General features: G+C 53.2%; 2 protein-coding genes across 3 annotated transcripts in view; both read left to right on the top strand.

Moving 5' to 3' along the window:
• Positions 1 to 11,755, top strand: part of LOC116826585 (A.superbus venom factor 1-like) — a 47,334-nt gene extending 35,579 nt beyond the window's left edge. The window contains exons 36-41 of the mRNA XM_032783391.1: positions 2,956 to 3,061; positions 4,343 to 4,432; positions 6,941 to 7,030; positions 8,045 to 8,128; positions 10,880 to 11,015; positions 11,376 to 11,755. Coding sequence (XP_032639282.1) covers positions 2,956 to 3,061; positions 4,343 to 4,432; positions 6,941 to 7,030; positions 8,045 to 8,128; positions 10,880 to 11,015; positions 11,376 to 11,517 — 648 coding nt within the window. The 3' untranslated portion in view covers positions 11,518 to 11,755. The remainder of the gene's footprint in view (positions 1 to 2,955; positions 3,062 to 4,342; positions 4,433 to 6,940; positions 7,031 to 8,044; positions 8,129 to 10,879; positions 11,016 to 11,375) is intronic.
• Positions 11,756 to 16,424: 4,669 nt separating this feature from the next.
• LOC116826571 (retinol dehydrogenase 8-like) lies at positions 16,425 to 27,185 on the top strand. 2 transcript variants are annotated; one of them, XM_032783373.2, is made up of 7 exons: positions 16,425 to 16,525; positions 20,277 to 20,383; positions 21,259 to 21,420; positions 22,426 to 22,605; positions 23,211 to 23,304; positions 24,085 to 24,268; positions 25,427 to 27,185. In XM_032783373.2, exons 2-7 carry the CDS (start codon positions 20,287 to 20,289, stop codon positions 25,655 to 25,657), a joined length of 948 nt encoding a protein of 315 aa, XP_032639264.1. In that variant the 5' UTR covers positions 16,425 to 16,525; positions 20,277 to 20,286; the 3' UTR covers positions 25,658 to 27,185. The 2 variants fall into 2 exon arrangements, with proteins under 2 accessions (XP_032639264.1, XP_032639269.1); XM_032783378.2 differs by having other exon boundaries at positions 16,453 to 16,525; positions 20,281 to 20,383.
• The last annotated feature ends 75 nt before the right edge of the window (positions 27,186 to 27,260 follow it).

Below are 27,260 nucleotides of genomic sequence, written 5' to 3'. Positions count from 1 at the left end.
TTGAATTTGGGCTAGTGTGGACGTAATTCGTCGGTATTGGCCTCCAGGAGCTATCCCAGAGTGCTCCATCATGACCGCTCTGGACAGCACTTTGAACTCCAATGCACTAGCTAGGTACACAGGAAAAGCCCCGGGAACTTTTGAATTTCATTTCCTGTTTGGCCAGCATGGCGAATTCAGCAGCACTCAGCAGCACAGGTGACCATGCAGTCCCCCCAGAATGTATCATCTCCATCCCTGAGGTTATCGCAGATTAGAAGGTGAAAAAAACACACTCGCGATGACACGTTTTCTGAGCTCATGCAGTCCTCCCGCACTGATAGGGCTGGGCACAGCGTAATGCATGGAGGCATTCAGTGGCAGAGGCCAGGAAAGAATTGCTGTGTTTGCTTAACAGCAAAAGTATCGTGCCTCGCAAATGATCCTGCCTGAGCCAGGGCGCTGTGTCACATGCACTCCACCCTGTGTCAGCCTTGGGCGGGGGCATGACCGCTTTGTGAGCAGGAAAGCCATAGATATAGACATTGCATTAGGGGGGTTCTGTAGCTAGAGTAAACATTCCTGTGCATTCAGCAAAGTCTGTGGCAAAAAAAGAGAAGCCCCGTACTGTAGTGGTTATCATGTTCACCTAACACACGAAAGCCCCGTAGTGTAGTGGTTATCACATTCACCTAACACACAAAAGCCCCATAGTGTAGTGGTTATCACATTCACCTAACACACGAAACAGCCCTGGTCTGAAACCAGGCAGAAACAGGTCACTGTTCCTTTTCCTGACTCCTCTCCTGCATTTTTAGTCTTAGAACAGACCGCGCTGTGAAATTTTTACTTTGAATTATATCAATTATGAGTTAAATAATATGGAAGCTCTCTTTAAGTTATAGCCCCGTGTTCCTTACCCTTTCAGCTGCTCTGATAAATTAATATTTTTGTTAGGGGCGGGGAAAAATTTTCAAGCCTTTTATAGGGACTAAATGCTATCTAGGACTGAAATAACCTTAACATGGCCCAAAGAGTGCATTCCTTCGTTCTGGATTTGCTATTCCACAAGTTGAACTGCTCCTTGCTACTGTCCAGGCTTCATGAGCCATGGGAGCAAGGGGCAGGCTGGGGTAGGTGCGACCGGGCGGTGCTGCCGGCTCGGAGAGCAGCCTGAGGCAGAAGTCTCCAGCTCATGATATTCCAGGCAGGACTGAATCTCCATGAGACGAAACTTAAAGAAGAGAATGACCTGGAGTCACTCCCATTTCGGTGCTCTAAGAGGAGAATAGCCATGTCTGTCCAGGCACCCCTGATTGACCTCACCGAGGTCTGCCAGCTGAGCGGGGCTGAGCAGGACCACGGCTGGCAGAAGCCGGCTGACGGAGCCCAGATCAGCAGCGGGCTGAGTCGCTCAGCCCCCTGCCGGTCTGGGGCTCCATCCGCTGGCCCCACTCAGCCCGCTGCCTACCTGGGGTTCCAATCGTCCAGGCAGGCAGCGGGCTGCGCGGGTCCGGCAGACAAGACCCCAGAAAAAAGGCACAAAACGATTGTCTGCCATTGCTTTCACGGAATGGGGGTGGGGCCTGGCGACATGTACCCAAAACCACCAGCGACAAAGTTTTCGCCCCATCAGGCATTGAGAGCTTAACCCAGAATTCCAATGGGCATTGGAGAATGCGGGAACTGTGGAATAGCTACCCACAGTGCACCGCTCCGTAAGTTGATGCTAGCCACAGTAGTGAGGACACACTCCGCCGACTTAATGCGCTTAGTGTGGACACATGCAATCGACTGTATAAAACTGAATTGTAAAAAAACTGACTTCTATAAAATCGACATAGTTTCGTAGTGTAGACATGCCCTTAATATTAAGATCCGACTGATAATGGATTAATATATGCTTGAGAGCGACTGATAAATGGCCAATCATTATGGAGCCCAGCAGATCAGTATGTTGCTTAACCCATCTCTGGGTACGTCTACACTGCAGCTGAAGGTGTGATTCCCAGCTCGGGTAGACCGATGCATGCTAGCTCCGCGAGCTAGTGCGCTAAAGATCGCAGTGTGACTGCGGTGCCTAGCCACCCTCGCATCTCAGACCAGACTGTAGTTTGGCAACCAGCCTGAGCTGCTGTCACTCGTGAGGCTGTGGCCATGCCTATGATCCTTCTGTTTTCAGGCACTAGCTCACATGTGCAGCTACCCAAACTGGGAGTGACACCTCTCAATTGCTGTGTAGACACAGCCTCTAACATCTTCTGCTGATAGCCTTCTGCAGCGCATCCTGCTCCTGGCTAACCCTTCAGACCAAGATTCCGATTACAAAGTGTGACTCATATTTCTATTTGGGTGGCTCCCAGAAGCCCCTGATTGGGGGTGGGGGGCAATGTTCCCTCTAATTTTTTCTAATTTGGGGAGGGGGGTCCTCCCCAAACTGTGTAAGGATCCAGCATCCATGGTGCTCCCAATTCCCAGTGCAGGGGGCAGATCAGGCACCTGGCCAGAAGATGACCTCCTGAGGCAGGACTGCCCAGAGGATTGAGGGGGCAAAGCAATTTTGGGGGCCCCTTCCATGAAAAAAGTTGCAATACTATAGAATACTATATTTTCTTGTGGGGGCCCCTGCAGCGCCCGGGGCAAATTGCCCCACTTGCCCCCCACCTCTGCGCGGCCCTGTCCTGAGGTCCCTTCCAACCCTGATATTCTATGAATGGACACACTGTGTTGTGGCTATTCTCTAGTCAGAGCAGCCCTGAAGCAGCTCTAATTTACACTAGGGCCCTGCATAGTCACACAATATGGGGAGCACAAAGGGGGGTGGCGTTTAAAGCCCCTTCCACCCCCTTATGCCCCCTGTGCCAAGTGCAGAGTGGAGCAACTGGGGATCAGGCCCTTTCCCCCCTTATTGGCGCTCTCTCCTGCCTGCAATGACTGGGCCATTCCAGCTCCTAAGGGCCTTCTCTTCCTCCCTAGGTGTCCAGCAAAGAGACGGAGTGTCTGAAGTTTAAAGCTCACCAGCACTTCGAAGTGGGTCTGATCCAGCCGGCAGCTGTGACGGTGTACGAGTACTATGCCCTCGGTTAGAGCATTCATCACTCACTCAGCTCGTTAGTGCCCAGCAAAGCACGCTGGCCCCAGTGAACAGTCAGACAGAGCCCTGGTGTACTGCTTTACCGAATCAGGACAGGCTTTATCACCCCCCTGGCTCTTCAGGAAGACAAGACAGTGCAGCGCACGGGGCACGAGATCTGGGTTTGGCTCCTCAGCTCTGCCTTTGACCTTGTCGCTCTGTGACTCAGTTTCCCCATTCCTAACACAGGGATAACAGCTCTGCCTCAGAAATAGCTTTAAAGCTTACGCAGTGCTCAGCTACAGTGACAGCTCTTCTCTTGAGCTGCCTTCCAAGTCTTGCGGCTGGGACTCGGGGAAACCTGGGTTCTGTTCCCAACTCTGGTTAGAGCACTGGGGGCTGGGAGTCAGGACTCCTGGGTTCCTTTGCCACTGACTCCCTGGGTGACCTTGGACAAGTCACTTCATTGCTCTGTGCCTCAGTTTCCTTTCTGGAAAAAGCCTTTCCACCATAAGAATAACACCTTCACCCCCTTCTGCCCCCCCTCCCCCAAAAGGAAATGATCACCAGTTTTCTGGCCTCTTTAAACCAGGGCATCCAGACCTGTGAGGAGCTAATTTAAGGGGAATGAGCCCAGCTGGGTAGTTAAATGACTAACGAGCACCTGGGCATGATAACAGCCCTTGATTACGAGGAGGTGCTGATCCAGAAAGAAGGTCCCCTAAGGGTGAGGTGCTCTGGGAGAAATACAGGCCCCATAGAGGCAGGTGGCTGTGCAACCCCTGACCCTAAGGGAAAATCCTTTAATTCAGGTTTATTTGTATTTAGTAAAGAACCAGGGCAGGGGAATTTGGACGTATACCTTTTTGCAGTGTGTGGAGTTCTAAAGGGAAACTGAAGCAGAGTGCGCTTGCGGTGCCACACTAGGCCAGGACGGGGCAGTACAGGATGGGCAACAGAAATAAAATCTCAAAATCAAACCACAGACTCCTTCCTCAGCTGAGTTTTAGCTCCAAAAAAGAAGAGTCAGAGCCTCCATTAGGTTCACAAAGGACTTTGCCAGTGATTTTACCTGGAAGATGCCCAGATACTATGGTGACCGGCAGCTGGATAAAATCCTAAAGTACACAAAGCGATTCCCCAGGGAACCGAAGCCAGATTTTCCGGACAGAATAACCCTTCTTTAGCTCGTAGGTTTGTGCAGCATCCGGCACGAGGGGGCCCTGCTCACTGTGTCTGTGCACAATGAGGACTCTGACTCTAGAGTAACAAACGTTTTCTCTCGCTCAGAAAACCGCTGCACAAAATTTTACCACCCAACCCAAGAGAGCGGCTTGCTGAAGGTGCTGTGTGAGGAGGAGGCCTGCCGTTGCATGGAAGGTAAAGGGAGGCCAAAGGGAGGAGAAGATTTCTCTGCTCTGTCCCTTCACCGGCTTGGGCCAGAGAGAGCACCCATGGCAGCTCAGGGATCAGCAGCCCTCGGCTTGGAGCGAGTTTGGGGGATCTAATGGTTCTGGGTCCAGTTTGCACTCCTAGAACGCTCCCTCTGTGGTTCTCCGGTGGGGAGAATCTGTGGACGCTTCCAGTTCCTGCCTTCGCAGAGATAACATGCAAAGCAACCTCTCCTCCTTGGCCAGGCCCTGATCTCTGGCTGCCTCTGGGACCTTTCCACATGGAGGGGGCAGAGGCCTGGGTGTCAGGACTACGGGGTTCTATTCCCTGCTCTGGGAAGCGAGTGGGGACTAATGGTCAGAGCAGTGGAGGGTTGAAAGTCAGGACTCCTGGGTTCTATTCCCACCTCTGCCATTGACTCATCATGTGACCTAGGGCATTGTCCTGTTTATGCCACAGCTTCCTCGTCTAGGCAACGAGGGTGACACCCACCCGTCACCCGGGGGGGCTGTGAAGCTGGATTCATTCATAGACTCATAGGTCAGAAGGGACCAATATGATCATCTAGTCTGACCTCCTGCACAAAGCAGGCCACAGAACCCTACCCATCTACTTTTATAACAACCCCTAACCCATGACTGAGTTATTGAAATCCTCAAAATTGAGATTTGAAGACCTCAAGCTGCAGGGAATCCACCAGCAAGCGACCCATGCCCCACGCTGCAGAGGAAGGCGAAAAACCTCCAGGGCCTCTGCCAATCCGCCCTGGAGGAAAATTCCTTCCCGACCCCAAATATGGCGATCAGCTAAACCCTGAGCATGTGGGCAAGACTCACCAGCCAGCACCCAAGAAAGAATTCTCTGCAGTAACTCAGTTCCCATCCCATCCAACATCCCCTCACAGACCATTGAGCAGACTTATCTGCCGATAATCCAAGATCAATTGCCCAAATTAAACTATCCCATCATAACATCCCCTCCATATACTTATCAAGCTTAGTCTTAAAGCCAGATAAGTCTTTTGCCCCCACTACTTCCCTCGGAAGGCTGTTCCAGAACTTCACTCCCCTAATGGTTAGAAACCTTCGTCTAATTTCAAGTCTAAACTTCCTAATATCCAGTTTGTACCCATTCGTCCTCGTGCCTACATTAGTACTAAACTTAAATAATTCCTCTCCCTCCCTAACGTTAATCCCCCTGATATATTTATATAGAGCAAGCATATCCCCCCGGAGCCTTCTTTTGGCCAGGCTAAACAAGCCAAGCTCTTTGAGTCTCCTTTCATAAGGCAGATTTTCCATTCCTCGGATCATCCTAGTAGCCCGTCTCTGAACCTGTTCCAGTTTGAATTCATCCTTCTTAAACATGGGACACCAGAACTGCACACAATATTCCAGGTGGGGTCTCACCAGTGCCGTATATAACGGCACTAACACCTCCTTCTCCTTGCTGGAAATACCTCGCCCGATGCATCCTAAAACCGCATTTGCTTTTTTAACAGCCATATCACATTGGCGGCTCATAGTCATCCTGCTATCAACCAATACCCCAAGGTCCTTCTCCTCCTCCGTCGCTTCCAACTGATGCGTCCCCAACGTATATCTAAAATTCTTATTATTAATCCCTAAGTGCATGACCTTGCACTTTTCACTATTATATTTCATCCTATTACTATTACTCCAGTTTACAAGGTGGTCCAGATCTTCCTGAATGGTATCCCGGTCCTTCTCCGTGTTAGCAATACCCCCCAGCTTTGTGTCATCCGCAAACTTTATTAGCACATTCCCGCTCTTTGTGCCAAGGTCAGTAATAAAAAGGTTAAATAAGATCGGTCCCAAAACCGATCCTTGAGGGACTCCACTAGTAACCTCCTTCCAGCCTGACAGTTCACCCTTCAGTACGACCCGCTGGAGTCTCCCCTTTAACCAGTTCCTTATCCACCTTACAACTTTCACATTCATCCCCATCTTTTCCAATTTAACTAACAGTTCCCCATGTGGAACCATGTCAAACGCCTTACTGAAATCGAGGTAAATTAGATCTACCACATTTCCTTTGTCTAAGTAATCCGTCACCTTCTCAAAGAAGGAGATCAGGTTGGTTTGGCACGATCTACCTTTAGTAAATCCATGTTGCAATTCGTCCCAATTACCATTGACCTCAATGTCCTTAACTACTTTCTCCCTTAAAATTTTTTCCAAGACCTTACACACTACAGACGTCAAGCTAACAGGCCTATAATTACCCGGATCACTTTTATTCCCTTTCTTAAAAATAGGAACTACGTTAGCAATTCTCCAGTCGTACGGTACAACCCCTGAGTTTATCGATTGCTTAAAAATTCTCGCTAACGGGCTCGCAATTTCACGCGCCAGTTCCTTTAATATCCTCGGATGGAGATTGTCCGGGCCCATGTCTGTAAAGGGCAGTGAAAGCCCAGTGTGAAAAGGGCTGTAAACTTGCCACTTCACTAGGATCATCTGCTTCTGTTCCCAGAGAAGTGCAGCCTGATCAAGAAATTTAAACACCCCCCTGCTGACATCTCTGTCCGCATCGAAGCAGCGTGCGAAGCTGGGGTGGATTACGGTAAGACAGGTCCTATGTTCTGGCTTGATTTCTCCTGATCAGCTGTTGTCCAGGGGAGGGCCAAAGCTGAGGGTGAGATCTGCCAGTGATCCCAAAGGCAATGAACTCCTGATCCGGGCAGAGATAACTGCAATGAGCGTAGCAGCAGGAGAGAAGAAGCAGGCACATAACGGGGTATGTGTGAACTCCACCACATGCGTTGGCTGATACAGAGATGGGGGCTCTGGGCTGGGACTCAGCAGAGCTGGGATCTATTCCTGCCTCTGGCCTGCTGGGTGACCTCGGGCAGGTTGTAGCCCATCTGTGCCTCGGTTTTCCCAATTATAAAATGGGGATAACGATACTGACCTAGTTTGAGATCTACTGATGATAAGACCTAGGCACACCTATTTATCTGAAATGGGTGGCCAAACTTTTTTAACAAGTGTTTTTTTCCCACCTGTTGCTCAGCTATTTAAGTTAAATATTTAAAACCCACTGAGTTTTGAACAGTCTGAATAAAACCCACTCCCTCTTCCCAGTTAGACTGAAGACAGCCATGCCTGGGAAATCTGCTCTCCAGGCAACCACAGAGGCCTCTGGTGGGGGGAAAAAGAGTCTGAATTCATCATGCATCTTCCCCCAGGCCTTTTACACAGCAAGAAAACCTGGGTCAAGCCCATTCCCGCCCCCACCTGCAGGTTCCCCTTTAGTGCCTGAGACCCACTGATGTAGGACCCTACATTCCCACACCCCCACTGGTCTAGGAAGCAGCCAAGCGCTGAGCAAGTGGGGTTATAGATGATGACTGGTGGTGTCTCTTTGCCCAAATGGGTGGGATTTGATTCTATTCTATATAGGTTCTTATCCCGTAAGACACAGATCTGGAAGGGACCCTCTGGGTCGTCAAGTCCAGTCCCCTGCAGGCACCCCCGTCACCGTGGCGTCTGGCTTGTATTCTGTAGATCAGCCTAGATGGTCGTGATGGCCCCTTTGGGCTTTGAACAGATCTCTGACTCCCATCTTCTCCCGCAGTCTATAAAGCTCAGCTGGTGAAGGTACAGCAGAACGGGATGTACAATTACTTCACCATGAGGATCGTGCAGGTCATTAAGGAAGGTAAAGGCCCTTGCTGTGAACGTCTGCCCGCGTCTCACCCTGTGTGCAGGCTGTCCTCTTTACAGGGTGCAATGCTGCTCCCCGCCCCCCAGCCCCTGCTTCTGCACTCGGGCTTTTCACCTGCGTTTTATTTCTGTACATCTGGGAGGTGAATTTAGTGCTCCTTGAAAACGACGGAGGACATAGCACCAGCTGAGAACTGCACATTTCAGGGGGGCTCTACTGAAGTCAGTCCATGCAGCTGATGCCCCTCAATCCTGACCCACAGCCCCTGCTAGCTCAGCCCTGGGCTCCCCCCCAATCCCGGCTCAGCTGATGCCCCTCAATCCTGACCCACAGCCCCTGCTAGCTCAGCCCTGGGCTTCCCCCAGCTCGGCCGGTGCCCCTCACTCCCGACCTGCAGCCCCTGCTAGCCCAGCCCTGGGCACCCCCCAGCTCTGCCAGTGCCCCTTCATCCTGATCCACAGCCCCCTGCTAGCCCAGCCCTGGGCTTCCCCCGCCCTACAGCTCTGCCAGTGCCCCTCCATCCTGACCCCCAGCCCCCTGCTAGCCCAGCCCTGGGCTTCCCCCGCCCTACAGCTCTGCCAGTGCCCCTCCATCCTGACCCCCAGCCCCCTGCTAGCCCAGCCCTGGGCTTCCCCCGCCCTACAGCTCTGCCAGTGCCCCTCCATCCTGACCCCCAGCCCCCTGCTAGCCCAGCCCTGGGCTTCCCCCGCCCTACAGCTCTGCCAGTGCCCCTCCATCCTGACCCACAGCCCCCTGCTAGCCCAGCCCTGGGCTTCCCCCGCCCTACAGCTCTGCCAGTGCTCCTCCATCCTGACCCCCAGCCCCCTGCTAGCCCAGCCCTGGGCTCTCCTTTCACCATCAGTCATGTGCCTTGGACCCCCTGCTATCTCCAGGGCCAGATTAATCTTTTGTGGGCCCTGGCACCCAGACCTTGGCCCTGTCCCCTGCTCCACCCCCACTCAGCCCCTTCCCACTGAGGCCCCACCCCTGCTCGCTCTCTTCCCTCCAAGGCTCCACCCACCGCCACATGAGGGGGGCGGAGAGGAGCAAGAGGTGGGTCGGACCATGGTCCAGGTGCCAGGGCCCCCTCAGTGTTAGCCCAGCATCACTGTAAACCCAGTACTGGCCATGCCACGCCTCGTCTTCCCTCTAACTAGCTCTGCTGATGCGCCTTAATCCCACCCCACAGCCCCCCTGCTATTCCAGCCCTGTGTTCCCCCCATCAGCTCTACCAATGCCCATCATGTCATCAGAGGCGTTGTGAAATACAGCCTTGCTCGTCCCCGAGACCACGTCACGCTAGAAAACACTCCAGACTGATCAATGCTCCAGTTATCCCCAGGGTGGGCACTGCCTCCGCATTCCTCCCGGGGGCTTTTAGCTGTCAGCTTCAACCTTGGTAGTCTCATAACAGCTCCCCGCACCCTGAGCCTACCAGGGGCTCCTCAGGGGAGGTCGATATTTCTAAAAGCTGTCTTTGGAACAAAGATCAGAACAAAGCCAAAAACTGAAACTTCCTGCTAAATGAAATTTTGATTCAGTCAGCAGAAACGTTCCTTTGCGATCAAATCAAACTCTTCCATTCTGAGCTCGACTTTTCCAAATGTTCTAGTAGAAAATAAAATAATTTTCTAACCAAAAAATCTCAATATTCCAGTACCAGATGGTCAAAGTGGAGGATTTTGGCTGAATCAAAACACTTCTTTTCAACGTTTTTTTTAAACAAACTTTTGTCTGAATCGACACATTCCTCTTGATTTCAACAAAACGGTATTTTGCTCTGTTAAAAAAATGTTGATTAGCGTTACCCCTGCCTGAGAGGCAGCCAGCCTCCTTTGTGATGCGGGCCCTGAACTGGCTGCTTCTTTCATCCCATTTAGCTGCGTGTTTTCAAAGATGACTAGGGGAGTTAGACACTCAATTCAGTGTGATTTGGACGCCTACATCCCTTTGGCTCCTTTGAAAATCCCAGCCTATATATCAAACCTGCAGCATGTTTACTTGCAGTATATATTTCAGTCACTTGCTGTCGCTGTGCACTGAAAAGTCCCAGACAGCACGTGGACACTGGTAAACAAGAGAGACAAAGCTGTGTGTCAAGCTCTATGCAAGCCAGTTTTTTAGAGTCTGTGATTGTTTCCTGTAATAAACGCCCCCTATTTAAAGGACTGTGAGTCCATGTCTTGTGATCATGGCAGGCTTTTTCCAACAAGACACAGGAGTCCAGGTTCTGATCTCATTTACACCAGCATAAATCCAGTGTGATTCCACTGACAGGGATTTTGAGCTCACCTGCCCTGATGTCATAAGAATTGAGCCATACTGGGTCAGACCAATGGACCATCTAGCCCAATATCCTATCTTCCGACAGTAGCCAATGCCAGGTGCTTCAGAGGGAATTAATCGAGTGATCCATCCCCTGTTGTCCACGCCCAGCTTCTGGCAGTCAGAGGCTAGGGACACCCAGAGCAGGGGGTGCATCCCTGACCATCTTGGCTAACAGCCATTGATGGACCTAGCCTCCAAATGTCAATCCAGAGCGACCCCATGGAGACAGATTCTGAGCACATGTCAAACTAAAAGAGACCACTTTGAAATCAAGAGTCACTCTGGATTGGCACCTGTTTAACTGAGATCAGACTCTTCTGCAATGGGTCTGGCTCCTGTTCGCTGATCTGTCACCAGCGATCATTCTGCTCTCCATGCTCATAGGGCATCGCTGGCTTTTTTTTGTTTTTTTTAAAGGGACAGAGCAAAGCATTCAGGGGAAGACCCGTCGATTTATCAGCCCAGTGGCTTGCAAGGCGACCCTGAACCTGCTGGAGAACAGGAGCTACTTGATCTGGGGCCTCAGCAGTGACCTGTGGGACGTGAAGACTGAGTGAGTCTCCAGCAGGCTCCTGGAGAGGCAGGAGGTTTATGAGGAGGGGGAAGGGTGGGCTGATGGTTAATGCACTAGGCTGGGACTCAGGAGAAGTGGGTTCAATTTCCAGCTCTGCCACTGACCCTATGTGATCTTGGGTAAGTCACTTCATCTCTATGCCTCAGTTCCTGAGCTGTCTGGGGCAGGGACGCTCTGTGTGGCAGCCAGCCACAGCGGGGCCCTGAGCCAAGTGCTCCCATACTAACAATGGGGGGTGGTTCTCCTTAGTGCCCTGTGATCTCTGCCAGGCTATACCCTGGACATGCAGGGTCACCCCCCAAGGGCTGTGTTAACGTTTCCTCCTGCTCTCTCTCCTAGGATGGCGTACTTGCTCGGGAGCGGTTCCTGGATTGAGCTGTGGCCAAACCCCCTGGAATGCCAGCAGGGACATTTCCAGGCCCTCTGCAAGGGGCTGGAGGTGTTTGCCCAACACATGGTGACAAATGGCTGCCCTTCATAGACCAAGAAGATAAGGACCCAGGAATGTCATCACCAGCTGTCCCCCTATCTGTGGGGAGATCTCCCTCATAACCCCATCTATAGTGTAAACTGGAGTCACGGCAGACCCTCTATACATTTCACAGAAGCAGGGGTAGGACTCACACCCTTCTGCATGCAGTCCCCTGCCTCTGGATCTGCAGGAGAATCTCCTTCAGCTGCTCATAGCATAGGGCTTGACACACAGCTATGCAGTTCAAATTCCATCCAGCAGAGGGCAGCAGTGGACACACAGAGCTCATGACACTGCTGTCTTCCGTAACCCTCGACTGATCCTTGTAATACCCCCTACTCTGCAATTTTGAGAGACATTGATCCAAGCTCTCTGGACACAGAGGACAGAGAACAGAACCGTATCGTGTGCGGGTCGTCCCCACCTCTGAGATATCCAAGGGCTCTGTCATTTCCTTACACTGTGGCACACTTCAACGGTCCCTGAACTGAACTGATTACTCCTTTGAACAACCCGTGTTGCAATGACCTCCCTTGCCCCCCCAGAATCCTCAATGCAGAAACTTTGTGCCTCCCAAGGGAGCAATCCTGAGGCATCTGTCTGGGTTTGTACCTGTTTTATCCCGAATGTGAATAAAGTTTTGCGGCAGCAGGGAAATGACTCTCAGCACCCAGTAGGGGAGATTTATTTCATGGCCTGTTCTAGACTGACTCCAGGCCCCTTATAACACTAGGGAAACTTAATGCCCTGTATCAGAGGGGTAGCCGTGTTAGTCTGGATCTGTAAAAGCAGCAGAGAATCCTGTGGCACCTTATAGACGCTCTAGATTGTAAGATCTTTGGGGCAGAGACTGTCATTTCATTGTACAGCGCCTGGTACGGTGGGGTCCTGGGTGCTGTGATCATATAAATAATTTAAAATAGCCTGGAATAAATCTTCATTAGAAGCACCCTAATACTTGCAGAATAAAGTGACTTCTGGTCTGGAATTGAGCATCCACAGGAGCTTCTCCAGTCAGTTTCTCTGTATAGACAAGGAAGGATGTGAAGGCTGGGACTATAACAATGTTTAAAAGGGAACTGGATAAGTTCATGGTGGCTAAGTCCATAAATGGCTATTAGCCAGGAAGGGTAAAGAATGGTGTCCCTAGCCTCTGTTCTTCAGAGGATGGAGATGGATGGCAGGAGAGAGATCACTTGATCATTGCCTGTTAGTTTCACTCCCTCTGGGGCACCTGGCATTGGCCACTGTCGGTAGACAGATACTGGGCTAGATGGACCTTTGGTCTGACCCGGTACGGCCGTTCTTATGTTCTTATGATGATGGTCTAGTGATTAAAGTATGGACCTAGGCGGTGGGAGCCCTGGATTTAATTCCCTCCTCTCTCCTCCTCTGACCCCTGGGCAAGTCACATGGCCTCTCTGTGCCTCGGTTCCCCCGCTGAACAACAGGGAAGACAGCACGGCCTCCCAGGCAGTTGAGGATAAACCCATTAAAGAGCATGACATGTCTGAGTTCCAGTGATGATATAAGAAATACGGGTTATTTCATTACCAAGCTCGTCCCGTGCCCAGCCCTTCTCACGCAACAGAAAGACGAAGGGGGAACATTTTGGCTAAGATTCCTGAGCACGGACCCAGCCTCGGTACATCTGTGCTCCGATTGCAATCCAACAACCCTAAGCAATCTCTGTGGTAATAGGCAAAGGACCCTCCCGTGCTGCTTTGCGGAGCAGTCTGGTTGGTTTTTGCTCGGAACGGGCACATCTCAGCAAGAGGCGGTTTGTTTAAAGCCTTCCATGATCCAGAGGCTTGATTCTCACTTGCCCTTTGATGCCGCTGTTGCAAAGTAAAGGGACCATAACGCTGAGAGATCTCTCCTGGCAGAGCGCATTGCCTGAACTGCTAACTCCTTGAAGGTCCTGACATAGGGGATGTGGTCAAGGTGGAGTGGCCAGCATGAAAAACTAGCAAAACAGCTGTCCAGATTAGAGTGGTGTGCTAGCCACACCCCCTTGGCCCTGGCCATGCCCCTCAGGCCAAGGGCCACACTTGTGCTCCACATAACTGCAGGGAAGCTCTGGTGGCTGTTCAGTGTGTAAGTTAGAGTAGCCTCAAGCTTGCTGTAAACTATGCGGGAAGGGGCAAAAATGGTGTAAACCCACCTCTGCCTCTGCCCTGATGCTAGTGGTGAATGGATCTCAGCCAGAACAGGGAATCGGGGGCCTAGACTGCTGTCTAGCTCAGGGTTTCCAGGAATTGTGGGATACGAAGCCCCCATGTGGACGGCTCCTCACTGAGCTGGTTCTGGCCCTTGCTCCAGCCATATCCCAGAACGGCAGTGAGCAGGGAAATTGTTCCTAAGACCATAAGAATAGCATACTGGGTCAGACCAACGGTCCATCTAGCCCAGTATCCTGTCTTCTGACAGTGGCCTCTGCCAGATGCTTCCAACCATCCTCTGTTGCCCAGTTCCAGCATTGGGCAATCAGAGGTTTACAGACACCCAGAGCATCTTGGTCCCTGACTGTCTTGGTTAATAGCCATTGATGGACCTAACCTCCATAAACTAATCAATTCATTTTTGAACCCAGGTATAGTTTTGGCCCTTGCAACCTCCCCTGGCAACAAGTTCCACGGGTTGACCGTGTGTTGCGTGACAAAGTACTTCCTTTTGTTTGTTTTAAGCCTGATGCCTAATAATTTAATTGGGTGACCCCCTGATTCTTTTGTTATGTGAAGGAATAAATAACACATCCTTATTTCCTTTCTCCACACCATTCCAGATTTTAGAAACCTGTAGTTTATCCCCCTTTAGCTGTTGCTTTTTTAAGCTGAACCGTCCTAGACTTTTTAATCTCTCCTACGGAAGCTGCTCCACACCCCTAATCATTTTTGTTGCCCTTCTCTGCACTTTTTCCACTTCTAATACACCTTTTTTTGAGTTGGGGTGACCAGAACTGCACACATTATTCATGATGTGGGTGTACCATGGATTTATGTAGTGCCATTAAGATAATTCTGTCTTGCTATCTATCCCTTTCCTAATCATTCCTACCAGTCTGTTCGCTTTTTTGACTGCCGCTGCACACTGTGTGGATTTCTTCAGATAACTATCCACGATGACTCCAAGATCTCTTTCCTGAGTGGTCACAGCTAATTTAGATCCCATCATTTTATATGTATAGTTGGGATTATATTTTCCAATGTGCATTGCAATATTGAATTTCATCTGCCATGTTGTTGTCCAGTCACCTAGTTTAGTGAGATCCTTTTGTAACTCTTTGCAGTCAGCTTTGGATTTACAAAATTACTCATGATAGTTATCTGCAAACTTTGCCACCTCACTATTTACAGCTTTCCCCAGATCATTTATGAATACGTTGAACAGCACAGGCATCAGTACAGATCCCTGGGAAACATCACTATTTACCTCTCTCCGTTCTGAAAATGACCACTTATTCCTACCCTTTTTTCCTATCTTCTAACCAGTTCATGGGAGCACTTTCCCTCTTATCCCATGACTGCTTATTTTGCTTAAGAGCCTTTGACAAGGGACCTTGTCAAATGCTTTCTGAAAGTCCAAGTACACTATATGCACTGGATCACTCTTGTTTATTGATCCCCTCAAAGAATTCTAGTAGATTGGTGAGGCATGATTTCCATTTACAAAAGCCGTGTTAACTCTTCCTCAACAAATCATGTTCATCTATGTGTCTGACAATTCTGTTCTTTACCTTAGTTTCAACCAATTTGCTGGTACTGATGTTAGTGTTACTGGCCTGTAATTGCCAGGATCGCCTCTGGAGCCTTTTAAAAAAATTGGCATCACATTCCCTATCCTCCAGTCATGTGGTCCAGAAGCTGATTTAAGTGGTAGGAGACATACTGCAGTTCTGCAGGGTCCCCCTTTATTATTTTAAAGTATTTATAATTGAACTTTTTTTGTATCTCAAAAGCATTTTTGGGGTCAGAACACGGAGGACCTCACACCACACAAGACCCAGCATGTTGTGTTTGGAAATGTTAGCTGGTCATGGTCACTACAGGCACATGTTAATGCTGTGCAATTTCATTCACAGAATATCAGACTTGGAAGGGATCTCAGAAGGTCAGCTAGTCCAACCCCCTGCTCAAAGCAAGACCAGTCCCAAGACAGATTTTTATCTCAGTTCTCTAAATAACCCTCTCAAGGACTGAACTGACCACCCTGGCTTTAGCAGGCCAATGCTCAACCCCCTGAGCTATCTCTCCCCTACAAGATGCATAAATGGACAGCAGATCAGCCCTGGGGAACAGCTGTTTGGAACTGCACAACAAAATGGCCCAAACCTCAAAAAACACCTCAGACAAATGCTTCAAAGCTTCGCTACTTCAAAATAAAGTGCACAGATAAAAATGAATCAAGGGCAGCAGCGACTCAGCTGTCATGAGCCACATACAGTAACAAAGCCCCGTGTCCATGCTCCAACCCTACAATAACAAGCTACTGCACAGGTGACCCTACCATAACAAAGCCTCAGGCGCATCCTCCAACCCTACAATAACAAAGCCCCAGCGGCGGGCTCCAACCCTGTAATAACAAGCTACTGCACAGGTGACCCTACAATAACAAAGGCCCACGTGCATGCTCGGACCCTACCATAACAAAGCCCCATCAGCAGGCTCCGACCCTACCATAACAAAGGCCCACGTGCATCCTCCAACCCTACCATAACAAAGCCCCATCCGCACGCTGCGACCCTACCATAACAAGCCGCCCTGCACCCCGAGTTACCTTGCGGGGGGGGGGGCGGGATGGCCAGAGGGTGGCAGCAGGAAGGGCAGGGCATGGGGGGTGCTGGGCAGGGCTCTGCCCCACGCCCCGGGGGAGGCCGGCTGGCAGGGACTACAAGCCCCGGCGTCCTGCGGGCTCGCGGGGCGTTTCCCTCGGCCGGTCGGGAGAAGGAGCCGTAGCTGCAGCGGCTGCGAGGCGGGGACTGGCTGAGCTGGTGGCGACCCAGCTCGCAGCGGTGCAGGTAGGCGGGGGGTTGGGCTCCGAGCTCCAAGGGCAGCTGAATCCGGCAGCCAGGGGCTTCTCCCCATGTCGGGGGGCCGGGGAGGTGGATAAAGCGGGGTTCGCCTTGTGCTCAGCCTTCCCCTGATCCTGGGGGGCTGGGAGATTGGGGTGCATGGGGGGGTAAGAAAGGTCGGGGTGCATCGCGGATCGGAGCCCAGGCGGACCCAGGGATAAACTGGGAAGAGTGGGGAGCTAGGGGGTGCATTGGGGAAGGGGAAAAGCCAGGGGGATGCAGGGAAGATCGGGGTGCCGTGAGAGCAGGGGTGTGTTGGGGAGCAAGATCTGGGAGCTAGGGACGCCTGGGAGGGGGGTGCATTGGGTGGAGCTGGACTTGGGGTGCAAAGTGCAATGGGGGTGTTGGGAACTGGGTCTGCAGCAGAGCCGGGGTCTTTGGGGGTGTGGGGGTGCAGGGTGAGTGTCCATTAGAAGCACAGTACAGAGTGGCTCTCTGGGGAGCTGGCCTGAGAACCACCTTCCGGGGTGGGGAGGCCTGGCGGAGACCTTCCTGTGGAGAGGGGAGCCCCTTTTTCTATATATAGCCTGACCCTGCAGGATCTAGCACCAGAATAAGCCAAGATTAAGTCAGGCTGGCTACAGCTGCTGTGACTGCTGCTTTCCTGGGAAGCCAGGGAAGGACACAGAGCTCTGAGGATGGTGCCATTTTGAGCAGTAACCATGCATTTCCAGGGAGCAGTTTATTGTACTGAGTGCTGACCATCTCCCCTCCTTAATCCCACCTGGATCAGACGCCCACAGCCCCTGAGTCATCCTGGACCATCTCTTCCAGGCGTGGTCAGGTAAAGTTTGTATCGGCCCTTGGTGCTCACTGGGTTCGGGTGACCTATCTGGGTTCTGTGCCTTCTCTGACCCGCGGGCCTGGGTGAAACACTGACACCCCCTCTGCATTTCGTTAGTGTTGGTATTACAGAAGCACTGAGATCAGGGCCTTGCACAGAGCCCCAGCCGTGACCAGGGCCTGCCCCGCATCGTGCCGGGTGGTACACGGGCCCCCATCATGCCAGATCCTGCACAGACATATAGTGAGAGAGAGTCCCAGCCCTGAAGATTTTACAGTATGCACAGAGGAAGGCTGGGTATAATGAATTATTATTGTACCCAGTTTGCAGGCAGGGAAACTGAGGCATGCGTATGCCATAACTTGCCTCAGGTCTGCATGTGGCAAAGGTGGAAACTGAGCCCAGTTCTCCTTTGTCTGCCTGTCACTTTAGATTCTTTGGGGAAGGGACCGTCTCTTACTTTGTGCAGCGACCAGTGCGTGACAGAGGACCCCACTCTCAGCTCTGGCTTGTAGGTGCCCCATAGTCCAAAATTACAGTCCTAGAAGTGACAGGTTTCAGAGTGGTAGCCATGTTAGTCTGTATCAGCAAAAAGAATGAGGAGTCCTTGTGGCATCTTAGAGACTAACATATTTATTTGATTATAAGCTTTCATGGGCTAAAACCCACTTCATCAGATGCATGCAGTGAAAAATACAGAAGGCAGATATATATACACAGAAGACATGAAAAAATGGATGTTGCCTTACTAACTATAATGAGAGTGACCAATTAATGTGGGCGGTTATCAACAGGAGAACACTTCAGCCTCCCTGGTCACTCGATAACAGACCTCAAAGTCGTGATACTCCAGCAAAAAAACTTCAAAAACAGACTCCAACGAGAAACTGCAGAATTGGAATTAATTTGCAAACTGGACACCATTAAATTAGGCTTGAATAAGGACTGGGAGTGGATGAGTCATTACACAAAGTAAAAACTATTTCCCCATGCTAATTTTCCCCCTACTGTTACTCACACCTTCATGTCAACTGTTGGAAATGGACCATCCCAATTATCACTACAAAAGATTTTTTGTCTCTCCTACTGATAATAGCCCACCTTAATTGATTACTAACTATAATGAGAGTATGGCAACACCCATTTTTCATGTTCTCTGTGTGTATATATATATTTTCCTACTGCATTTTCCACTGCATGCATTAGCCCACGAAAACTTATGCTCAAATAAATGTGTTAGTCTCTAAGGTGCCACAAGGACTCCTCGTCCTCGAAGTGTTGCATTTAAAGGGCCTCTCAACTTATGAGCGACTGGACTTGTTTTGTGTATATCGCACCTGCTCAGGAGTCGGCTGTGAACTTCTGGCTCCCTTTTTAAAGAGCTTTTATCGCCTCGGTCAATAGAAAAGTAGGTTATAAGAGAGCGTAACTGGACAAGAATAAACCTGGAGAAGGGGCTCCTCCTCGCAGGCCTGACCCCCTCGGTAATCGTCTCGTGGCCCCTTTGCCAGCTCTCTGTACCCGCCTGCTTGTGCTTCCCAACTGTGGTGGAATTGTCAGCCGGGTGAGATCAGCAGGATGGGCCTTTTGTCCCCAAAGAAATCAAAGCTTAGGGGAATAATAGCCCAGTTTCTGCCCTTTGATTGGTTATAATTCCCCACCCAGCTCTGCGGCCGGCCTGAGAGCAGCCTTGCTGAGTCTGAACTGGGTCAGGGGAGAGATCCATGGTGAGGATCCAGCCTGGTGAACTGAGATCCGGGGCAGGAGTTGCCATGGGGAGCTGGTGCCCGTTAATTATTAATTGCCGACTGCCTTGGCACGAGGCCCTGCTGTTGTGTCTGGCCTGTCAAACACATCCGCAGATGAAACCTGACGTTGGCCAGCTTGTCGGGTTATTAGGGGTGTTATGGTATCCCGTAGAGACCTCAGCTGCGATTGTGGGGGGCCCGTCGTGCCGGACGAGAGCCAGTGGTGCTTCAAAGAGCTCACAGCCGAAAGAGACCAAGGAAGAGAGGGGGGAAAGAGGGACAGAGCCGCAGTGCCTTGCCCAAGGTTGCCCAGAGGCCGAGCCAGGAAACTGAACCACTGCCCTCGTTTGCCCCCCGTGCTCCGGCAGAGCTGGGTCACCCGCAAGCCCTGATTCACACCCCAATCCCCGCCCTGTTCCCAAGCATGCTGACACGGCCGCGCCGAAGCCCTGGGGTGTAGACGCCGCGTCCAGCAGCAGCAGCAGGTTTCTGGCAGCATGAGAACACCCCCTTCCCGGGTGACAGGAGCGCCCCATCTAGCTGCCTCTACACCAGGGGTTAGGGTGGTTAGTTACGGTGCTCGGGGGTTGGGCTCTTCACTCCCCTGAGCTGATGGCGGAGCCGGGCCCAGCCCCGGCTGCGGGAATAAGAGGCTGAGACGGTTCCAGAATAGAACAACATATTCTCCCATGGGAGGGGGATGGGCTGAGGCTGGCGCCACTTCACCTGGTGGAAATCCTCTCCTAGGAAGAGACCGAGATCAGAGGCTGGCGGGGGGGTCACGTAGAGGGCAGCCGGATCAGTGAAGGGGGAGATGGGACTGGCACAACTGAGTAGATCTGTGTCCTGACACCTAACACCTCCAGCCCCCACTCAGCCCACTAAGCCCAACTCTTCCCCACAGAGCTGGGGATAGAACCCAGGAGTCTTGATTCCCAACACCGTCCTCTCCTCTGATCACTAGGCTCTGCTCCCTTCCCAGAGCTGCAGCTAGAACCCAGGCGTCCTGACTCTCGATTCTCCCCCATCCCCAACCACTAGGTTCTGCTCCCTTCCCAGAGCTGCAGCTAGAACCCAGGGGGTCCTGAGTTGCAACCATCATACTCTAACCACTAGACCCCACTCCCTCCACCCTCTTTGAACCTGACTTCTCTTGCCTGAACAGATAGACAGGGATGTCCTGCAGGAACGTGCTGCTGACTGGCTGCTCCTCTGGGATCGGGCTGGCTCTGGCTGTCCGGCTGGCTAAAGATGAGCTGAAGAGATTCCGAGGTGAGAGGATCGGGCTGAGGATTATAAAGAGCTGGAGAAGTGAAGGAATGTGCTGCATAGGGCAGAGAAATGATAATGATCTTACAATTTCTATGGCCTTTTGTCCCCAGGAGCTTTATAGTCCTATGTACTGAATCACTTCTCCCACTACTGAGATGCAGCCACCTCTGGGGTGGGATGTGGCTGCTGTTAATACAGAGATCATTCAACCAGTGCTGAAATGCAGCCACCTTTGGGATGGGATGGGGTGTGGGAACAATTTATGCAGGGTTTGCTCACCTGCTGCTGAGATGCAGCTGCCTCTGCGGTGGGGCACATCAGCTGTTAATGGAGAGATTGCTCAGCTACTGTGGAGATACAGTCACCTCTGGAGTAGGGTTTGGCTGGTGTGTAACAACTGTGCTGCATAGGAGTTTAGGACAAGACGTGCAGAGTGCTTTGTTCAGTCGAAGCTGCAGGGAGACGCCAGGGAGGCAGAATGTAACTAGCGAACAGGTGGGGCAGGGAGGGGCATCCAGCATCCTGTGAAAATTGCCCTGCAATCTCTGATGGGGCGGACCCTGACCAGGTAAATGGCACCGTTCTGCCTCACAGCACCCACTGGTGCCACACTGGCATAGCCTGCAAGGGGAGAGCACCCCCTACTGAGCCCCCACTCTGATTTTACAGCACAGTTCCCCCTAGTGCATCAGTCTGTGCAGACAGAGCCCTACCCCCATGCTCCCTACTGAGCCCCTCACCCTGCAGCACCCATCTTACCCCTGGGAGTTTCGCATCCAAGCACCAACCAGGCCTGAGCTTGCTTAGCACAGGAGTGGGGCCCTGAGCTTCCTGGCTGGTTTGAACCCCCCTGCCCCCTCCATCTGTCTGCCTAGTCATCGCCACCATGAGGAACCTGGACAAGCGTGAGGCATTGGAGAAGCAGGCGGGGCCGGCACTGGACAAGACCCTGGAAATCCGCCAGATGGATGTGACCAGCGAGGAATCCATCCGGCGCTGCGTGGAGGGCATTCCCCAGCGGAGAGTGGACGTGCTGGGTAGGAGAGCCGGCCCAGCCTCTCGGGGCTGCGTGGGCCGCCTTCCTTGGAACACAGCTGGTGGGAGGAAGTTGGGGGACTGCTGTGCTCTTCCCTTACCCCCTCGCCCCACAGACGCACCGTAGGAGTGGGGGCTGGAGCAAGGCTAAGGAATGTCTTGTCTTGGGTACCTTAGACCCTGCCCACTTAGACACGCCCACTTAAGCCCCACCCCTTTAGGACCCACCCACTTAGACTCCACCCATTTTCTAGCCTGTAATTTACACAGCCGCTTACAGGTAGCTTCTGCATTTGCCCCCCTGAGTCTCTATTCCACTCTGCCCCCAACTCCTGGGTGTGTCAGTGGCACGTCGTGTGCTCACACACGTGTTGGTAAAGGGGTGTAGAGCTCAGAGGGGAGGCTGGTGTAAATGGAGGAGCTGGGTGGCTTCGCCCTGCCCATTGGCCCCCACTAAAAATCTGGCCACAAGTGTGAGGTCAGGTGCTGGCTCTTCGGCACTAAGGTTGCTGTGTGGGGCAGGGGGCAGCTGACACAGGATCCCACGCACATTCGCCTGACTGGGCTTGCCAGGTGGTGACCCAGTGGAGGGTTCGGCTGAACAGGGAAGGGGTTGCTCCGTAAAGCGGGGATCTCGATGCGTTCCCCGGCAGAGCTGAGCCTCTGCTCAGGGGGAGCAAAGGAAACACCATATGGGATCAGACCCACGGGCCCATCTAGCCAGGTGTCCTCCATGATCTTGGATGAGCCCATCTAGGGCTCGCCCCACCTGCAGGAAAGGATCCGGAGCCTCACAGGTGGGGCCAGCCAGAGAGCTGGATGCACCATTTGTGCCTCTGCCTTTGGTGATTGGAGTTGGAGGGAAAAGGGGATCCTGGCTCCCCCCGCCATCTCAGTGGGGCTCCTCACTCCCAGTCCGTGCTCACCTTCCCAGGGGATGGGGGAGCTACAGCAGCTGCCATACCCTGGGGGGGTTCCTGGGGCTCACACGCCCCCCTCCGTTGCAGTGAACAACGCGGGGCTGGGCATGATCGGGCCGGTGGAGAGCCAGAGCGTCGCTGCCATGAAGGGTCTCTTTGACACCAACTTCTTCGGGCTGGTGCGGCTGGTGCGCGAAATCTTCCCCGACATGAAGCGCCGGCGTCGGGGCCACATCGTGGTGATGAGCAGCGTGCTGGGGCTGCAAGGTGAGACCAGGGTGGGGAAGGGGGCTGTGCCCCTGGGGACCGGCTGCACCTTGCTGATATGGTGTGTTGGAGGGATGCTGTGTGGAAAGCAGCCGGAGCCCCAGCCTGCCCCCTATGGGACACTGACCTCCCCACTTTCCCTTGCTGGGACCCCTCACTGAGTCCTGGGCTCCCCCCCGGCATGGGACCCTGCCTCCTCATTCTCCTGCTGGGACCCTGAGCCCTGGGCTCTCCTACCCGCCATGAGACACCGACCCCAGTGTGCGGGTTCTGCATGGTATTTATTAGGTGTATTACGGTATCCCCTAGGAGCCCCAGCCATGGCCCAGGGCCCCGCTGTGCTAGGCGCTGTACAAACGCACAGCAAGAAGCTGGTCTCTGCCTCGAGACATAAGCCAGGAGACAGATGGGGAGCCCCAGGAGCTGGTGGGACAATTCTGGTCAGTACCACGGGCAGGTGTCTCAGCTCCTCAGTGGCTGACCCCTCGGCAGGTTCTGGGCAGGTCCTCCCAGCAGAGCCTCGCCTCACCCTTGTCCAGCCCAGCTTCCTCCCCTCCCTCTGCTTCACCTCGGGGGGCTGAATCGCTCTCCCCTCTGCTCCCCAGGCCTCATCTTCAACGACATCTACTCCGCCTCCAAGTTCGCTGTGGAGGGTTTCTGTGAGAGCTTGGCCCTGCAGGCGCTAAAGTTCGGCGTGAAGTAAGTCCCGAGGGCACGGCTGTGTAGGGGAGATGAGCCCCAGGGGGGCAATGGACATTCCCAGCCGCCCCCCGTCTGAAGCTCGGAGGGGTTGCAGGCAGGTGGCTGCAGGGAGCGGATGGGAGGTGCCTGGTCACTCCGTTGATCCATTACAATGACTGGGCAGCCCCCACTGCTGCTGACTTTGCTGGTGCTCAGATAAGGGGGATGGACACACTGAGGTTATGAGGGGTGGGGTCCAGAGGGCCTCTCCCTCCCCTCCGCTCCATGGGCATCCTAGCACTGTTGGCTTAGTGCATCATGTGTGCATGGAAGGGGAGGTATCAACCGCAGTGCTGGGACCTTAGGCGCAAGTGTAAGGATGTTGGATTGTATGGCCCAGCCATCTGAGATGCCAGTGCAGGGAGGTGGGACCCCAGAATTGGTGGGAGTAATGGATGGAGATAGGCGGGCTCTCCTACCTCCACTTAGTGAGCAGGAGGGAGGGAGCAGTGGGTAGGTAGAGGGAGGAAGGGCTGGAAAGAGGAATGGATGGGTGGAGCAGTGGGTGGATGAAAGGTGGAAGGAGGAAGGGGTGAGTGGTCTGATATGGGAGGGGCAGCAGGTGGGGTGCTGGACTAGAAGGCCCGCTGGTCTAAGGAGGTGGTGCACCAAGCTGTGCGACCCAGCGCTTTGTCCCTGCATGGCACCTCCTATCTGCGTGTGCCCTAACGAGCCTGGAGCCAGGCCCTGGCTGGCTACATGAGCTGTGATGTGTTACTGTCTCCTGCTCCTCCCCAGCATCAGCCTGATCGAACCCGGACCGGTGGTGACCGAGTTCGAAAGGAAACTCTACGAAGAAGCCGCCTGCATGGACCTGTCTGCCGTTGACCAGGAGACACTGGATATATTCCAAGGCTTCTACATGGCCTATTCCAAGGAAGTCTTCACGGTGCTGGGGCAGTCGCCGGACGAGGTGGCTGAGGTAGGGAGCCATCTCCCCACCCTCCTGCACTCACAGTGACCTGCTGCCCCCTTCCTAGCCCTATAGCGCTTGGCTCTAACCACACTGACACTGGGGACCTAGGGAGGATGGGTGGGTAGTTAGATCCTAGGGGCCTGCTTGCCAGAGGTTCTAATCACCTGTAAATCTAGTGGTGGCACCTGGAGCAGCCAAGGCTGCTAACATCATGTCTGGGCTCAACCTTGAGATGCTGCTTGGCCTCTGTCCTAGCCATCTGCTGCGTGGGGTGGGGTGTGGGTCTATGTAAGGGCAGGGCGACCAGCAGTGAAGCAAGTATGTTAGCGCTCAGCACTTCGAGATCCATAGATAAAAAGCATTTTTGTTGAGCTGGGCACAGCTATCCCTGTTTTACAGAGAGGGGGAACTGAGGCATTGAAAAGGGAAGGGACTTGCAGAGCGGGGATTGAACCCAGGAGTCCTGGCTCCCAGCCCCCCTGCTCTAACCACTCTCCTCCCCTCCCCTCCCCTCCCTGAGCTGGAAACCGAACCCAGGAGTCCTGGCTCCCAGCTGCCCCCCGGCCCCATCGCCTAGGCAGTAAATAACATACAGTGGCCAATGTAGTGGGGCTTGAGCCAGGCTGGGGCTCGTAGGCACGACCAGTACCAACAGCAAGTGGTAATCAGAGTGATGCTGATTTACACCAGTTTGTGATCTGGCCCACTGAGTCCAGTGGAGCCATGATTATTTATATTATCGCTGTGCCTAGGAGCCCCAGTCGTGGCCCAGGACCCCATTGTGTTAGGTGCTGCATGTTATTTATTAGGTGTATTACGGTAGCGCCTAGGCGTCCCCATCAGGACCCCATTGTGTTAGGTGCTGTATGTTATTAGGTGTATTATGGTAGCGCCTAGGAGTCCCCATCATGGCCCAGGACCCCATTGTGTTAGGTGCTGTATGTTATTAGGTGTGTTATGGTAATGCCTAGGAGTCCCCATCACGGCCCAGGACCCCATTGTGTTAGGTGCTGTATATTAAATGCCAGGTGGGGATGTGGCCCATTGACCCCAATGGAGCTGTGCCCGATTTCATACCAACTGGGGATCTGCCCCGGTACGGGTTAAGCCTGGGGTGTGTCGGTCAGGTGTCTAACAGGCAGGTCCGTCCTCTGCTCTCCCCAGCACACGGCCAAGGTGATCATGGCAGAGAAGCCGCCTTTTCGCTACCAGACCAACAGCCTCTACACGCCCATGACCACCCTGAAACACGCCGACCCCACTGGGAACCTGCCTCTGAACACCTTCCACCAGATGATCTTCCAGCACGACCGGCTCTTCAAAGCCAGCCTCAGCCTCCTCAAGATGCTGCAGTGGAGGAAGCGGAGGGACATGTCCTATAACAAGTCTCCTTGAGACGAAGGCACCCATCCCGTTCCTCCTCCCTGGACAACACAGGCAGCTCCAGCTATAGATCCCCCCCACCCCGCCCTCGCCCCGCTCCCATGCTCTGTAGCACGACTCTAGTTTCCAGTGTGGACAGCCATTGTAAAAGCACAAAATCTTGGACTGAGGGGGAGGTGCCAGCACAGTGAGTGATGTGGGGAGGAGGCAGCATGTTTAGGAGCATGGATCTACCAGGGGACTAGCAACACCCCAGTCTTTCCCCTCTTTTTAACCAGCTGATTCTTTTGTATCTTTTTTTTAAGTACATTTGGGGCTTTTAAAGGATTTTTTTTTTTTAAAGAACTTCCAAAAAGTAGAGGTTTGAGGTCCTGCTGTAGTGTAGGCCCCAGGAGTCCTGACTCCCACGCCCCTCCTGGAGCTGGGCATAGAACCCAGGAGTCCCGAGAGCCCCATCTCCGCCCAGAGCTGGGGATAGAACCTAGCAGTCTGGATGCCTGTCCCAATGATTTAACCACTAAGCTCCACTCCCCTCCCAGAGCTGGGGATAGAACCCAGGAGTCCCCAGAGCCCCATCTCCGCCCAGAGCTGGGGATAGAACCCAGGAGTCCCCAGAGCCCCATCTCCGCCCAGAGCTGGGGATAGAACCCAGGAGTCTGGATGCCTGTCCCAATGCTCTAACCACTAAGCACCACTCCCCTCCCAGAGCTGGGGATAGAACCCAGGAGTCCCGAGAGCCCCATCTCCGCCCAGAGCTGGGGATTGAGCTCAGGAGTCTGGATGCCTGTCCCAATGCTCTAACCACTAAGCACCACTCCCCTCCCACAGCTGGGGCTAAATCCCTGGATGTATTGAGTTGTCTCCCTGCCCAAGACCCACTTGTGGGAGTGAGCCTGGCTGTGCTTCCAGCGGGCGGGTGATAGACATCCTGCATGAAGCAGCAGCCCAGCTGGTGTGCGCCAGGACTTGTGGCCCTGGCGAAGGGAGCCACAGGGCATCAGCCCGTGTCCCCCTGACACTATCTGGGAGGCCTGTAGGAAGATGGCGGGGATGACTCATCCAGGGAGGGAGCGACTACCGTATTTGCTGGAGTTAGGGGCCGTGTGTTTGCCAGCAGGCTACTAATGCAAGCAGACTTGGAAGACGCTCAACTAGGGTTTGATGCAGCTCACGGCCCCGGCTTCAAGTGGGTTTAGCGGCCGGGCAGAGGGCAGTGAAGCAGTTTAGCTGGCTCCTCTTCGGCACGTTCCAGGGGACAGCAACAGCTCCCAGGATGGGGTGAGCATTTAGTTTGCAGCATTTTCCTCTGGGTGCTGCACCCTCTTAAGGCCAGTTTCCTGATCTGCCCCTCTCCTCAGTCTCCCCCTCAGGGGGCCCTTGGCCCCCTGCCCAGCACCTGTGGTAGTGCTGGAAACATGTGCCTGTGTTGTAGTGTGTGCAATGACTCACTCCCCCAGCAGCTGTTCAGGGCGAGGCCAGCCCATCTGACCAACCTGTAGGGATGCAGGAGTCCCTCTCTCAATAAACTGAGGTGCCCGAGCATGGTGACTGGGCTCAGTGTTTTAAGTCCTGGGAACTTTCCAACAGCAGCCACCTCGCAGGAGGCAGGGTCCTG

This window comes from Chelonoidis abingdonii, chromosome 26 (assembly GCF_003597395.2).
Source record: "Chelonoidis abingdonii isolate Lonesome George chromosome 26, CheloAbing_2.0, whole genome shotgun sequence".
Taxonomy (NCBI): domain Eukaryota; kingdom Metazoa; phylum Chordata; order Testudines; family Testudinidae; genus Chelonoidis; species Chelonoidis abingdonii.
The sequence above is the reverse complement of the archived record's forward strand: the minus strand, read 5'-3'. Positions and strand labels throughout refer to the sequence as shown.